This window comes from Malaclemys terrapin, chromosome 2 (genome assembly GCF_027887155.1).
Source record: "Malaclemys terrapin pileata isolate rMalTer1 chromosome 2, rMalTer1.hap1, whole genome shotgun sequence".
Lineage (NCBI taxonomy): Eukaryota > Metazoa > Chordata > Testudines > Emydidae > Malaclemys > Malaclemys terrapin.
In genome coordinates, this window is record NC_071506.1 from 55,389,332 (window position 1) to 55,406,319 (window position 16,988).

Genomic DNA, 16,988 nt, shown 5'->3' on the forward strand with positions numbered 1-16,988 from the left:
ATCAGGGATCCATTTTGCTGGGTATTGAGTGTGAACTCATGTTGGTTTGCTCAAAGGAACTGGGAAAATGAAGGACTCGTCACAATGACACGTAGAAAGAGTACAGGAACTGTGAGATGGCTGGAAAGTTTCACTGAAAGATGAAGTCGGGGGTCTATTGGGATTTCATGAGGGCCCAGGGATTTGGCTGGAGGTTGTGTGTGCCCAGTTTCTGCTAGAGGACCGAGGGTACACGTAGGTAGCAGGCTGCAGAGGCAATCATGAGGGGTGGGGTAGCCTCAAATGAGGCATCTGAGTAAGCATCCAGACTTCCAGATGCTTATACAAAGCTCTAAACTTTTAGAGATTGACCCATCACTATTGACTCTGGGTTTACAGGATGGTCACTGGAGAAAGCTAAAATGAGCTTTCTACTTAAATGTTGCATTTCACTAAGAAAAGAACCTTCTAATACATGTGTGATGTGCTACAGCAGTGAGTAATGCAGTTATTTGTGAAGCATTTTCTCATTCCCCCCCTTCCCAGCCAATAAAGATGGATCAAAAAGCCTAACTTTGGGTTGTGTCTTGGAAGAAAGTAGGAGTCTCTCAAATACTTTACTCATTCTTACTCCTATTCGAAATGGGCACAGCAGACTGCACAAACAGGGAAATTTGCTAGCTTGATAACAGATACTGTAATCTAGAGGGAGTGCCACAAGTTGAATGTTGGCTTCATTCACTGTATCATGAGTGATTAATAGAGCTGTAGATTAAGTATATCAGTTAATTAGGTCTAAACCATACACACATTTTTAAACAACCCTTCTTAACACTGTTTCTGAAATCAGAAACTCAAGTAGACAATGTGGACTACCTGGCATATTTTTCAACCAGTTTATAGTAGGGTATACATCAGCTAATAGGAGGTATAGCGCTGATATCCTGGGCAGATTCCAATTTGAATACTCTGCACCTCTAAAACCCCTCTAGTTTAAAATGGTTACAGTGTTCTTCACTTCCTGCCCTCAACTATTGTATAGTGCTGTGGAATGTTATGTAGCTGAGAGGTGCAAACGTCTTAGTGATTAGTGAAGTGAGACCTATATGTAGATATACAGGTCCTGACCTTGAAGTCCTTGCCAAGTTTCATTCATTCTTTCCAGACAAATTTCCACTGACATCAAAACATGGACATAGGAATTGTCATGCTAGACCAGAATAGTGGTCCCTGTAATACCAGATCCTTTATCTGATAGGGCCAAATACTAGGGATGAAAATACTGGTCCCACTGACTTCACTGGAGCCAGGAATTCACCCAAAATACTTCAGAGGAAGATGTAAGAAACCCTTTAGCTTATGGGATAACCTGTCTAGAGGGGAAGTTTCTTCCTAGCTCTAGTCAGTGAGTGGTTGGCTTATGCTCTGAAGGATGATAGCTCATGTCTCGTTTAAAACACTCTTTTATCTTATCTAGTGTAACTATTGATGTTCTCATTATCCACATAAAAGTTTAACCCTTTTTTAAAATCCTTCTAAGCCTTGGCATCCATATGTAGTGGCAATGAGCTAATAACTTTGATAGAGTAAGGGCCTAGTAAAAACTGAGTTGGGACCTCAGGATTTCTTCTACAGACTGCAAAGTAAGTCAGAATTTTCAGAACAAAAAAAACGAAATGTAACATATCATTATTACAGGGTTAATAATGCATCAAATAATTAATCAAATAATTCAGCAGTTCTCAACAATGCCTCTTATTCATTTGCCATAATTGAATGAAATTAATGATATACCCTAATAATTTTGTAATTACTTTGTGTTTTGTAATGTTTGATACATATATACATACATTATAATGCCTGGGTTGCTATTAAAGAGAGGCTCAAGTTCTGATATTTGGGATATAACCTGATTGGGATATCAGTCCAAACATCCCCAAAGTGTGGAGATTGGAGTCAGATCTGGGTTTACTGTCTGATCCCCCTCTAGTTCCTTTGCTACTACTTTTTATATTAATTGTAATAGTAAATATAAAGGACCTGCCTTCCTGTCTCCCAAAATAGAAGTGGGTTCTTCTTTGGAGGTTTTTTCACCAAAATTTACCTGTTTGGGGGTTGCAACTCTTTAAAGAGACAGTTAAAAATTCTCTTCTTATATATATGGCAGCTGAAATTACTCACACTCATTCACTGCCCTATTCTTTACCACTTATGGATCTGTGACATTTAAAGTTTATCAAACCTGTACAACTCATTATTATTTGTTTGGGTTGTTTTATACAGCACCATGGGCATGCAAGGCCCTTTATAGAAATTTAAGGCCCCAGTCTACAGTGGGCCAGCTCATGTCAGTAAGTGCAAATCAACATAAGAATGGATTGCAGAACTGCATTCCCTAACAAGGCAAGGGAGTGAGGAGAAAAAGGTGGGGGAAAAGAGTAATGCAAAGGATGAGCATTACAATAACAAAAGATAAAGAGATGTGCTTTTGTTAAATACACATCTTGTTATTCCCCTGTGGTTTGTTTATATACAAAAGTAGTACATTTTTATATTTCCAATTATTATGTTTGTTTGAGGAAGCGGGCCCAGCACAAAAGCATGACAGGAATGCTAGCTGGAAAAAGGGAGTAAACAGTCCTATCAAATAACCCATACATGCATGAAGTATAAAAGTAAACAGAATGAAAAGAAAGCAACTCACTTTGGGGCATAGTTGCATACCAAGTAAACAGCTCGTCGCCAAACAGATCCCCAGACATTCATATTGTGGCATGTGTGGACTGCGCAGCCTATACGATTGGAAGTGGCCCAAACCATCTGAATAAATAATCATTATTCTTTTGGTGAAGTCAACATTGAAAAGAAATATTATTTGCACACACACACACACACACACACAAACACACACAGACACACACACACACACACCACAGAAAAGTCCACTTTTGAACTATAGATTGGTGAAAGAAGAATGGAACTCAGATAACCTGTGTATAATGTGTGCACATGGGTCCATAGCATCTCAGAGGGCATCTAGGGTTGCAGTCCTGAGGATATGGAAAAGCATAGTCTTTCACTTCATCATACCATGGCTTTACCAGCTGAAGAATGGATCGATACCTAGATTAATTTAAAGACATAGGTTGTAGGGGAGGGAAAGTTCATTTTCAAAACTTGTTATCAGGGCCGGCTCTAGGCACCAGCAAAACAAGCTGGTGCTTGGGGCGGCACATTTTTGGGGCGGCATGGCCGGCGCCAGAATGCTGCCCCTGCTGCCCCTAAAAATGTGCTCCAGCCGCCCTAGCTCACCTCTGCTGCTGCCACCGCTCGCGCGCCGCTGCTGCTCCTCCCTCCCAGGCTCTCAAACCTGGAAGGGAGGGGGAGATCCCAAGTGGCCGTGGCACGCGAAACAGCTGATTCGCGCGCTGCTGCTCCCCCTCCCTCCCAGGCTCTCAAACCTGGAAGGGAGGGGGAGATCCCGAGTGGCCGCGGCGCGTGAAACAGCTGATTTGTGCGCCGCTGCTCACCCTCCCTCCCAGGCTTGAGAGCCTGGGGGGAGGAGGCAGGGCTGGGGATTTGGGGAAGGGGCAGAGTTGAGGTGGGGTCAGGGGGTGGGGTAAGAAAAAAACGGGGGGGGAAGGAGGGGGCAGCCAAAATTGATTTTGCTTGGGGCGGCAAAAATCCTGAGCCGGCCCTGCTTGTTATGTTAGAACATTTGGCTTGGCATCCATAGTACAGTCCATTCACAAACTGCCATTATGTGGAGACCTGAAATCCTTGGTTACAGTAAAATTTACCAATGATTAATTCTCATATTCCTGAATGGAATGAAAATCTTTATAAGCTGTAAACAAATTGAGTTCTTGCCATCGCACTAGCTAAAAGGTTCAGATTGGTGTAGACACCTGCTGTCAGATTGGAAATTGACACCAGCTGAGGATATGGCCCTCAATTTTTTTATAAAACAAAAGGTTTTACAAAATGACAGCTACCTACCTTCCAGTTCTTACAGACAGGTTTTGGCCCAAGAATCTCAGTAAGTAGGAAGGTCCATGGTCCCAAATGCATGTTGCAGCCCAAGCCTCTGCAGACTTGGCAAGAGTTTCATCCCAAACCTGACAAAGTAAAAAGTCTTTAGCAATGGTACTGAAAAATGTAGACAAATGCAAGATGCAGGTATGATATGAAATTATCAGGTCAATATAACATATCAGATCAATAGCTCAACACTTGAAGAAGATTTTTATAATACTTGATGTTAAATCTGTGGTTCCCATGAAAAAATATGTTGTGTGTCTTACAAAAAATAAAATACAGTCAGAGATCTCCAGCATCCACAAGAACATGGCTACAGCATGTATGGGGACTTGTCAGATCTATCAGAGAGCCAGGATACACCACCAAAGTCCAGCACCCCGAGTATGCAGCTGTGCCCCATCCTGTATGGAAGGGTCCTCCTATGACACTATTCTCCCCATCCACTTTCCAGGAGTCTTTGGGGGCTCTCTGTATTGGATAGAGTCCAGAGTGGGCAGTGGGGATCCTGTGAATTGTTGGGAAGCAGGGCTAAGAAGACACACATTGTCCTGTGGAACATTCTAGAAAGGATAATGCAACCTCAGATGATATAACATATTCCATGAAACCCCCTACACATAGTAGGTGGAATAACCAGTCTGGCTTCTTTGAAACCACGTTTCAGGAAAGCGAAGGGCCAGAGTGGAGGTAGAGGGTGTCCTAGGGACCCCTCCTCCAGGATCCACACTGAGCATGTGCTTCCATAGCTCATCCCACAGGGGATCAAATGCTGTTTCCCAGTGAAATAATCAGCAAACAATTCTGTGAGATATTTTAGTGATTTCCTCCCCCTAAGTTTTCTTCCATGAGTTTTACTGTGAGAACAAATGATCCAGCACACAGTTCTTTATTACTAGGGATATTTGCATTAAAGGGGGATTTTTTCCCTTCAGAAGTTAAATAGTGTCTCCTGCTTGTATCTCATTTGTTCACCTAGATCCTTGGTTTGTGGCTAGACTCAACCCTGCAAACAGTTATAAACAGAGGAATGTGTCAGTCAAATAATATAAATAGCAGCAATCAATAATCTCTTACAGAATGAACACATATTCAGGGTAATGCCTCTAGTAATGAGCATTTTACTGATATCATAGAATATGTGCAAATCCCAATATATTTAAAAAATAAAGTTATGCTCAAGTAACAAAGTCTAGCTCCAGACTTGGATGCATGTTCATAATGTCTCAAAGTTCAGGGTATTCCAGTTCAGGCTTTTGGTCCAGGCCAGCTTTAACAAACAGCAAATAGAAACGCAAAAAATCCCCAAACAATCCAGATAAATATTTTATCCAGGCCAAAAATATATATTTAAAAACAAAAGCAAACTAAAAACATCCAGTGAGGCTGGAGAACGGAACATATACTTTGTCACATATGATGTAAGATGGACAATTGGGGATAAACATCATAGAGGACAATTTGGCACATAATGCCCATATCTTGACAATGAGCTAATGAGCTGTGATTGATTCTGGGAATTACAGACCAGTGAGAATTATCTCAGTACTAGAAAAATAGTTGAGAAAAATCATTGAAGTTAGGATTATGGAGTGACTCAAAGGTGCCCTCTTTCAGTGTAATCAAATATGAGATGCAGGAGAAGGCATTGATAGTTTAAGTTCATTTAGAATTTCAAAGTGCATTTGAGGAAAGAGCCTTTTGAGGAACTCTAGTAGCCACCAGAAGAAGTAAAGTCCCATCATGGATTAAAACTGGTTGTGTCCTCCCTCCTCCACCACCCCTCCCGCGCTACCTTGGCAGTTATCCCCTATTTCTGTGACTAATTAATAAAGAATGCATGAATTTGAAACAACACTGACTTTATTGCCTCTGCAAGTGGTCATCGAAGGGGGAAGGGGAGGGCGGTTGGCTTACGGGGAAGTAGAGTGAACCAAGGGGGTGGGTTTTCATCAAAGAGAAACAAACAGAAAAAACAGATTGACAGAGCCAGACGAGTACCTAGAAGTCACCTCCTACAAGACAGGCCCAACAAAGAAAATAACAGAACACCACTAGCTGTCACCTTCAGCCCCCAACTAAAACCTCTCCAGCGCATCATCAGAGATCTACAACCTATCCTCAGAGATGATCCTTTACTCTCACAGATCTTGGGAGACAGACCTGTCCTCGCTTACAGACAACCCCCCAACCTAAAGCAAATACTCACCAGCAATCACACATCACTGAACAAAAACACTGACCCAGGAACCTATCCTTGTAACAAAGCCCGATGCCAACTCTGTCCACATATCTATTCAAGTGACATCATCATAGGACCTAATCACATCAGCCATACCATCAGGGGCTCGTTCACCTGCACATCTACCAATGTGATATATGCCATCATGTGCCAGCAATGCCCCTCTGCCATGTACATTGGCCAAACCGGACAGTCTCTATGCAAAAGAATTAATGGACACAAATCTGACATCAGGAATCATAATACTCAAAAACCAGTGGGAGAACACTTTAACCGGTCTGGCCATTCTATGACAGATCTGCGGGTGGCTATTTTACAACAGAAAAACTTCAAAAACAGACTCCAACGAGAGACTGCTGAGCTGGAATTGATATGCAAACTAGATACAATCAACTCAGGATTGAATAAGGACTGGGAATGGCTGAGCCATTACAAACATTGAATCTATCTCCCTTTGTAAGTATTCTCACACTTCTTATCAAACTGTCTGTACTGGGCTAGCTTGATTATCACTTCAAAAGTTTTTTTCTCTTACTTAATTGGCCTCTCAGAGTTGGTAAGACAACTCCCATCTGTTCATGCTCTCTGTATGTGTGTATATATATATCTCCTCAATATATGTTTCACTCTATATGCATCCGAAGAAGTGGGCTGTAGTCCACGAAAGCTTATGCTCTAATAAATTTGTTAGTCTCTAAAGTGCCACAAGTACTCCTGTTCTTTTTGCGGATACAGACTAACACGGCTGCTACTCTGAAACAGAACTTTCACGCTGTAGCTTGGCCAGTCATGAAACTGGTTTTCAAAGCTTCTCTGATGCGCAGCATGCCCTGCTGTGCTCTTCTAACCACCCTGGTGTCGGGCTGCATGTAAGCAGCAGCCAGGCAATTAGCCTCAACCTTCCACCCCACCATAAACGTTTCCCCCTTACTCTCACAGAGATTGTGGAGCACACAGCAAGCAGTAATAACAATGGGAATATTGGTTGGGCTGAAGTCTAACCGAGTCAGTAAACTGTGCCAGCGCGCTTTTAAACATCCAAATGCACATTCTACCACCATTCTGCACTTGCTCAGCCTATAGTTGAACAGCTCCTGCCTACTGTCCAGGGTGCCTGTGTACGGCTTCATGAGCCATGACATTAGGGGTAGGCTGGGTCCCCAAGGATAACTATTGGCATTTCAACATCCCCAGTGGTTATTTTCTGGTCTGGAAAGTAAGTCCCTTGCTGCAGCCATTCAGACAGACCAGAATTCCCGAAGATGCAAGTTTCATGTACCTTTCCCGGCCAGCCCACGTTGATGTTGGTGAAACGTCCCTTGTGATCCACCAGTGCTTGCAGCACCAAAGAAAAGTACCCCTTTTGGTTTATGTACTGGCTGCCTTGATGCTCCAGTCCCAAGATAGGGATATGCATTCTGTCTATTGCCCCACCATAGTTAGGGAATTCCATTGCAGCAAAGCCATCCACTATGACCTGCACATTTCCCAGAGTCATGACCCTTGATAGCAGCAGCTCAGTGATTGCCCTGGCAACTTGGATCACAGCAGCCCCCACAGTAGATTTGCCTACTCCAAATTGATTCCCGATTGACCGGTAGCTGTCTGGCATTGCAAGCTTCAGGGCTATCGCCACTCGCTTGTGAACTGTGAGGGCTACTCTCATCTTGGTATTCTTGCACTTCAGGGCATGGGAAAGCAAGTCACAAAGTTCCATGAAAATGCCCTTATGCATGCAAAAGTTTTGCAGCCACAGGGAATCGTCCCAGACCTGCAACACTATGCAGTCCCACCAGTCTGTGTTTGTTTCCTGGGCCCAGAATCAGCGTTCCACGGCATGAACCTGCCATATTATCACCATAATGTCCAAATTGCCAGGGCCCGTGCTTTGAGAGAAGTCTGTGTCCATGTCCTCATCACTCTCGTCACCACGCTGCTGTCGCCTCCTCGCCTGCTTTTTCAGGTTCTGGTGCTGCATATACTGCAGGATAATGCGCGAGGTGTTTACAGTGCTCAGAACTGCCACGGTGATCTGAGCGAGCTCCATGCTTGCTGTGGTATGGTGTCTGCAGGAGAGCAGAGTGGCAGCGGAAGCGTGATGATGGTTTGCAGCCCTATTGTACCATCTGCTGCCAGCAGCACCCAGAACACAACAGCGGCGGCTGAGCTGAGCGGGCCGCACACTTGCTGTGGTATGGGGTCTGCGCAGAAAAAAGGCACGAAACGATTGTCTGCCGTTGCTCTCACAGAGGGAGGGGTGACTGACGATATGTACCCAAAACCACCCGCGACAATGTTTTTGCCCCATCAGGCAATGGGAGCGTAACCCAGAATTCCAATGGGTGGCGGAGACTGCGGGAACTGTGGGATAGCTACCCACAGTGCAATGCTCCGAAAGTCTAAACTAGCCTCGGTACTGTGGACGCACTCTGATGACTTAATGCTACTTAATATGCTTAGTGGGGACACACACAATAGACTGTATAAAACTGCTTCCTAAAAATCAACTTCTATAAATTCAACCCAATTTCGTAGTGTAGACATACCCTAAGAGTAGTAAGAAAGTAAATAGACAATTTTAGGTAGATGCTCCAGGTAGCCACAAGAATGTAACATTTTTTGATGACATTTGGATTAGACTAGAGAAGGATCTGAGCAATTTCAAAAAGACCTAACCAAAATTAAATTATATTTGGGTAACTAGCAAATTAAATTCCAAGTGGACAAATAAAAGCCAACGAACTATGTAAGTGTAGGCACACCTGTCTGAGAAGCCTCTGAATCCTTTCACAGATATCCTGATTAGACAAACCTCTAGATACTGTATGCTGACTTTGAAGGATTGCAAGTCCCAGGATGCACTCCCTGGATGCTCTCTGGGACTAGCCAAAGCTTCCTCGGTCAGAGACTATTTCAGGGGGTCAGCAGCCTCCATTTTGTGAGTAAGGAACTGTCACAGACAGCTGCTTCTTCCCTTTGGACACATGACCAGGGCTAAGGCCTGGTCTACACTACGACTTTAATTCGGATTTAGCAGCGTTAAATCAAATTAACCCTGCACCCATCCACACAACGAAGCCATTTAATTCAAAATAAAGGGCTCTTTAAATTGATTTCTGTACTCCACCCCGACGAGTGGAGTAGCGCCAAAATCGATTTTATCATTTAACCAATTAGGGTTAGTGTGGCCGCAATTCGATGGTATTGGCCTCCGGGAGCTATCCCACAGTGCACCATTGTGACCGCTCTGGACAGCAATCTGAACTCGGATGCACTGGCCAGGGAGACAGGAAAAGCCCCGCCAACATTTGAATTTCATTTCCTGTTTGCCCAGCGTGGAGCGCACAGGTGACCACAGATAGCTCATCAGCACAGGTAACCATGCAGGCCGATAATCGAAAAAGAGCACCAGCATGGACCGTACGGGAGGTACTGGATCTGATCGCTATATGGGGAGAGGATTCAGTGCTAGCAGAACTTCGTTCAAAAAGACGAAATGCAAAAACTTTTGAAAAAACCTGCCCCATTAACAACATGATCTCCAAAGCACCAGGGCCCGCAGTTTGACAGAATTCTGTGTCCATGTCCATGTCCTCATCACGCTTGTCGCTGCGCTGCCGCCACCGCTGCCTCCTCGCCTCGTTTTTCTGGTCCTGGCTCAGCATAAACTCCACGAGAACGCGTGAGGTGTTTACAATGTTCATGACTGCTGTCTTGAGCTGAGCAGGCTCCATGCTTGCTGTGGTATGGAGTCTGCAGTGTTCACCCAGGAAAAAAGGCGCGAAATGGTTGTCTGCCGTCCGTTGCTTTCATGCAGGGAGGGAGGGAGGGGTGAGGCTGTACCCAGAACCACCTGCGACAATGTTTTTTGTCCCATCAGGCACTGGGATCTCAACCCAGAATTCCAATGGGCGGGGGAGACTGCGGGAACTATGGGATAGCTATGGGATAGCTACCCACAGTGCAACGCTCCAGAAATCGACGCTAGCCCCAGAACATGGACGCACACCGCCGAATTAATGTGCTTAGTGTGGCCGCATACATTCGACTTTATACAATCTGTTTCCCAAATTTGAATTATATAAATTCGGATTAATCCCGTAGTGTAGACATACTCTAAGACTACACTACAACTGACAACTTGTTAATGCTGAGCCCTTACTCATGGACTCTGTCTCTACAGCTAGGCATTGAGGGCAGAAGCTGAAGACTGTTGGTTGTGCAGAAGATCTGAATCTGGTTTACAGATCATTGAGTAAAGAACATGTTACCCCTGGGGTATTGCTCTCTAAAATAACAACTGTTACGCCACCTACCACTGTGCAACCAAAGCTGGTCACAATACAAAAGTGCCTCACTCCTTGTTTCACCTGGACTGCCTTTGCTGGACTTACAAAGTGCCAGCTTGAACGCCTGTTCAGCCACTGCACCAACACAAGAGAGGGCTCAGGTCTGTAAACTTAAGGAAGAGTGCATAGTCAGGGATGGGGTGGATCTCTGTATAATGCCAAGAGTGGTGGTGAGGTTTATGTTGCAACTTGCTGTTGAAAGCTGCTGCCTTTAGCTGAGCTACACACCACTACTGTTTTGGTATAGATATCACACAAGTCTATATGAATCTGTTGCATTTTGTATTGTATATTGGTAGGATAACTTTAAAGTAAAATTGTTTTGGTTTTATTCTGGGTGTTTATTATCTGCATAAGAGCCATTATTTATATTTGTGTACCTGGAGGCAACCAAGGTATACCCATAGGTGTATACTGTGCCTGTCCAGGGCGAGGCACTGCCAGCTATCAGTATTCATAGGAATTAGAGGAGTAATGCAGAGGGGTGGGTGAGGTTCTGTGTCAAGCGATGTGCAGGGGATCAGACTATAGGATCATGATGGTCCCTTCTGGCCTTAAAGTCTATGAGTCTGTGGGTGACTAGAGGATTCCCACCTAATTCCCCATCTCATCTGGGACCCCCAGGGTTTCCATTATCCTTAATGATGTAAGGTGACCAGGAAACTGGCAGAGGCGATGTGGGGGGAGTCACATGGGGTCACATGCCCGCCCCTCCAGATTTCTCAGGCCGCCTCTCACTGGGATCCCAGCAGCAAGGAGGCAGTGATTCCTCCTGGCAGCGGCACTCACCATGTGTCTGTACAACGCAGGGAGGGAGGAAGCAGCAGGGTGACTGGCTGAGCTCCCCTACCCCCCGCTACATGGGACTGCTTCTCCTTCCCACTGCCTGCTTTACAGACCGTCCGCTGTGGTCAGTCAGGGGGGTGGATGCAGAGGTAATATGTGGGGCAGTCATGTGTCCCCTCCCAGAATCTTTCAGTTGTGCCCCCTTCCATCCACAGTTATGTGTCACCTCTGGCAACAGGTGAGGGTTGCCTGCTCCTGGGTAACCTGGGAAGGAATGTCAGGGTGGGTAGAGGAAGGGGGGAAAGGAGGGTTACATAAGGAACAATTTAAAGGCCAAGCTTTTGAAGCTTAGTAGTGGACAAAATTACAACAAAGATACCTCCAAAAAGGCACCCTCCAAGGTGAACCTTCAAAACTTGCTGAGTTCACAGTCCTATGTCCCCTGAGCTGCAGTAATGGGGTTGTCCTGGAATAAAATGGTACTATAGTTCTAGCTCAGATCTGTGACTGCATGTGAAGATTTCAGAATCTTGTCAATGTAAAATTTATGAATGCTAATTGATTTTATGAAATTGCTGTATCAATAAATGTCTCAGTGTATATTGAATCAATCTTTTGCTATCAGGGTTTGTGTCACATCCCTCTGAGACAAGGGATAGGGTGGTTTGACAAGAACAATTAAGAGTCATTAACTTGAATGGCCTTTCATTCAAATGGAAGCACCCTAGAACAATGAGGTATCTTTAGCCTAAGGGAAACTGGTGTTCCTCAGGTTGTCTGCAGAAGGTGGAGTTAGAGCAATGGAAAATCCCCATCAGAAAAAAAAAAGAGCAAAGACAAAAGGTTTTATGAACTGCTTTTTTAAAAAAGGACATGCTCAATGAATGAGAGGAACTTTTGACTGATGTGCTGGATCTGTGCCAGCTTGTTACAGAAGTTAGCGAGTCCATAGCCAGGATGTGAAGATTTTAGATGTAATAATCAGAGGACTGCGGTCTAAAAGAAAGATTTGGGGGGACTCCAAAGCAGTGACCAAAACCCAAGAAACTTAAGAGTGGTGAGGACTCACAGGGAGAGAATTGTGTACAGGTGTTAATTATTTTGCCTAGATCAGTGCATCTCTTGTACTTTGTCCTTGAGTAAAGTGTGATTGCTTTAGAAATTCTGCAAAGTCTGTGTGCTACTTGGTTCAACCCTCACATGTCCCTGAAGGGCTAAACTATAAACTGAAGTACTCATGAGGGTGGAGCTCTGGGGAGAGTGTTCTTGAACAACTTGGGCATCTTGGGAGGGAGGTCAGCATTTGTCCTAGGAGCCCAGGGCAGTTGGACTGAAGAGTCCTGTTCCCTAAAAGTGGTAGCAGATAGAGAGTCTGTGGCCAGGAAGTATGCCAAGAGGCCATAGTCAGAGACTGTGGCTAGATCCTGCCCAGACGTAGGGGAGCTCAGAAGTACATGGCTCCAGCACATGGGTCTAAACACAGCTTCCTGGTGAGCAACCACAGAGGGGAGTTCAGTCAGGTATGTGACACTCCATAAACACCCTTCATTGCTAGTGATAATCATGCTTTTGCCATGAGCTGTCTTTGCCAGAAGCACTGTACAGGGTGTGTGTGTGTGTGTGTATGTATAGTGGGGATGGGGGGGGGTGCCCATTCCCATGTGATCCTGGCTATGGGCCCACAATCATAGAATCATAGAATATCAGGGTTGGAAGGGACCTTGTGAGGTCATTTAGTTCAACCCCCTGCTCAAAGCAGGACCAATTCCCAACTACATCATCCCAGCCAGGGCTTTGTCAAGCCTGACCTTAAAAACCTCTAAGGAAGGAGATTCCACCACCTCCCTAGGTAACCCATTCCAGTGCTTCACTACCCTCCTAGTGAAAACGTTTTTCCTAATATCCAACCTAAACCTCCCCCTCTGCAACTTGAGACCATTGCTCCTTGTTCTGTCATCTGCTACCACTGAGAACAGTCTAGATCCATCCTCTTTGGAACCCCCTTTTAGGTAGCTGAAAGCAGCTATCAAATCGCCCCTCATTCTTCTCTTCTGCAGACTAAACAATACCAGTTCCCTCAGCCTCTCCTCATAACTGTGTCTGTGCAGAAATAGCACTTAGCTTCTGATTTTGACACCGTATAATTTTAAAAATTAAATTATTTTACCTAATAGCATCTTAGATTATTAAATCTAAAAACTGTACAAATCTCAATTTTTCCCCCACCATTAATTCTATGTTTACCTTTTCCACTCCACAGACAAAACAGAGCTAATCCATTCACTTCATTCTATTCAGTTTTGCTTTCTGGGCCTCATACATCAGCATAATGCTGCAGCATTTGGGAATGTTTGAATCCAAATAAAAAAAAATCTCAGGATTTGTAGGAGCTACTGTAATACAGAATAATCATACATTCCATGTTTCCTTTCTCTGCATGATCAATGCATTATGAGGGCTCTCTGGGGATATGAGGCATGATGGCATGAAGGAATAAGAGGACAAGATAGTAATATGAGCAGGGATTAAAATAAAAATAAGCACAGCTCCCCATGCTCCTCCCTAATTGGGAGAGTGCTACTCATACAGATCTCCCCCTCATCTAAGCCTGTGAGGTAAGGACTCATCAGGGAAGTCGGAACTGGGAGCATCAGGAGAAACTGGATCCTGGTTGAGGCATTTCTGAGGCTCCCAGACTTTACCACCAATAGATGTAGAAGCAGCACCTAGGGGAGAAGAAGAGATGTCCTACCAGCAAATTCCCTATCCAACTTTCCTTACAGAAGCACTGTCCCCTTGCTGGCCCCCACTCCCTCAAAGACCTTGCCACCAGATCCTGATACCCTCTAGAGGCAAAGGCAGACAATTTATCCAAAAAATATGTCTACTGCAGTATGTATTATCTCATAATGACATACAATCTTCTATAATATAGAAAATTATATCATTACTTCAAACTTTTCTGAGGAAGAATAACCTGAAGCCTGCACGTCTCTTTATTTTTGTCTCAATATATATTTTCCATGCTGGTCAAGTCTAAGTGAGCGGCATTTATGGGAATGGGGGGAGAAGCACAAGGAATGTGTCTCTACACAGATTCACACATGTGCATACAAACACACATACACACGTTTGTTTGTGAGCATGATATTGTTTTATACACACATTTGCTCTTGTTCCCATTCTCTTCTTGCTATATCCTATCATCGTAAGACGATGCAATAAACTAAGAGCTGATAATAGCCAATCCCATGGGCCCCAGGATCTACTTTAATCATCTGATAAGGGGTTAGAAAAAAATATTATAATGACAAAATTTGACTCTGCCCTTGAAAACTGCATTCCTTTAGGGTCAGCCATCCCAAACAAGACAAAGAAATAGAAAAAAAAAATCTGATGGCCATTATAATGACTAATAGCATGGAGAAGCAATTTCCTTATAAGAGATTTAAAAGAATAGGATTAGTTAGTAAGAGAAAAAGAAGAGTAAGGGCACATGCAATAGAAGTATAAAAAATAATGAACATTATAATGATGGTCAATCAGGAATTAGTACTGATCATGCAAAGGGAACTCAGCATCGAAAGAAAAAGGGAAGAGTGGAAAAGATTTGTATACACAATGGATCAAATTTTGAGGGGCTTACTCATTCATTAATCATGCAAACTCCCACTAAAGCAAACTGCCTTCTCTCTCCATCTCTAGATGCCTAATTCTCTAGAAACGTTATGGGTGTGGAGGTATTCAACTTCCTTCCATCAGAAATAGGCACCTGCCAGAACTCACTGCATCATTGTATTGAAATCCTCCCCACTCCTCAAAGGATCCTAACTGAACTGCAAAGGAGTTACAGCTCTTGTCGAAGTAGCATTAGTAACCTGAAGTGTATATTCTTAAGCCATATTTTGCAGTTTCCCGAGATAAAAGGTCTTTTCCTAAAAATTGTTCTCAACATGTGTGATGCTGTATGATTGAAAATGACCATTTGTATCATTGCTGCCACCACTGTTATACAATTGCAACAACTCTTATGCAAGGTATATCATGTAAGGTGTCAATGGAAAAGTTACAGTCTATCAGGTATAATTATCCTGGTTAAATCCATGTAGCATCTTTTAAAGTTATGAATATTAACTATGTATTTGTATCCCAAATGTGTTTGTTACGGGGTGACACTTCTCAAATAGATTTACATCAAGGCTAGACAGCTATATGTGGATGGCCTATTAAGGACACTTCACTCTAACAATGGGCCATAGAAAAAACTTCATTTTGCCCATATAGCTCTCCCTGAGGATGCCTCAGGCACCGAGGGGCCAATGGCCAACCCTGTGAGTCAGCAAGTCATGTAAGGACATGTGATATGCTCATGTGACCCTGGACTCCATCTTGGGACAGTAAGTTTCCACAAACAGGGTCTGTGGGCTTTGGGATAGTAAATTTCCATGCACATGGCAGAGGATATAAAAAGGCAACTGAGACATCTCCATTTTGTCTTCATTTCATGCTTCATTTCTCTGGACTGGATTTCTAACAAGGAAGCTCTAAACAAGGACTGATGACCCCCAATTTGTTTGAGTGATTCCAGAGAGTCTAGCAGTTTATTCCATTACTGCTACAAACTTGGTACAAGGACTTTACAATTATTTGTATATATATAATCTATTAACCATTTATAACTCTCTCCTTTTATTATTAAACCTTTAGATTTTAGTTACTGAAGGGCTGGCATCAACATGATTATTAGGTAAGATCTGAGTTATGTATTGACCTGGCTAAGTGGCTGATCCCTTGGGATTGGAAGGACCCCAATTCTGATTAAACTGGTTTTCAGTAACCACTCATCATAAAGTCCATGTGTCTAGATGGTGAGCCAAGGGCTTGAATGCATACGGGGGCTATGTTTTTGGCTTCTTGTTAACTAGTGTGGTGATACAGAAGCTCATTTATGTTACCGATTTGGTAAACACTAATGATAGAATAACCACCAGTTTGGGGTGTGTCTGCCCTATTTCTTACCAGGCTGTCCTGAATTTGGTATTCTCAGTCGTGACCCACTGAGGCATGGTGACAACATGGTCTCCATAGTTTTCTATCTAATACTAGACTTTAAATAGGGATTATATATGAGCACTATCAAATGGATTGTAAACTGGCAAAGGATAATGATAAATTACAATGCTTTTTCCATTTGGAGATGGACAAATGTGTCCAGTGATGTACTGCAGTGATTAGTGCATAGGCTAGTTTTATTCAGCATGTGACTTGGCATAGAGAACAAAGAGTGTAGCTGCAGTTGACACTAAATGGGGAGATGTTGCAAACATGAAGCAGGACAAAAAAATAAATCAATCAAGGGATTTGGAAAGGTTGAAAATATAGACAAGAAATCCCAAGATTATATTCTCCTCAGACGAATGCATCTGATAAAATGTAATCCAAAACATATTTATTCAAAGAACCAAGATACTTAAGAAAGAAAAAGAAAGAAAGAAAGAAAGAAAGAAAGAAAGAAGCCAAAGTCTGATTGTATTCAGCAAACAAAAGGCCTGTCTCTGGAAGCCATCCATATATGTAACTCCTGCAGACTTCAA

The 16,988-nt window shown here is 43.4% G+C and overlaps 1 protein-coding gene across 1 annotated transcript in view; it reads right to left on the minus strand.

Annotated features, from left to right (window-relative positions):
* PI15 (peptidase inhibitor 15) overlaps positions 1-16,988 on the minus strand; it is a 30,226-nt gene that overhangs the window by 522 nt on the left and 12,716 nt on the right. Inside the window, exons 3-5 of the mRNA XM_054019679.1 lie at positions 3,979-4,097; positions 2,970-3,102; positions 2,684-2,799 (exon numbers count right to left, since the gene is read on the minus strand). Coding sequence (XP_053875654.1) covers positions 2,684-2,799; positions 2,970-3,102; positions 3,979-4,097 — 368 coding nt within the window. The remainder of the gene's footprint in view (positions 1-2,683; positions 2,800-2,969; positions 3,103-3,978; positions 4,098-16,988) is intronic.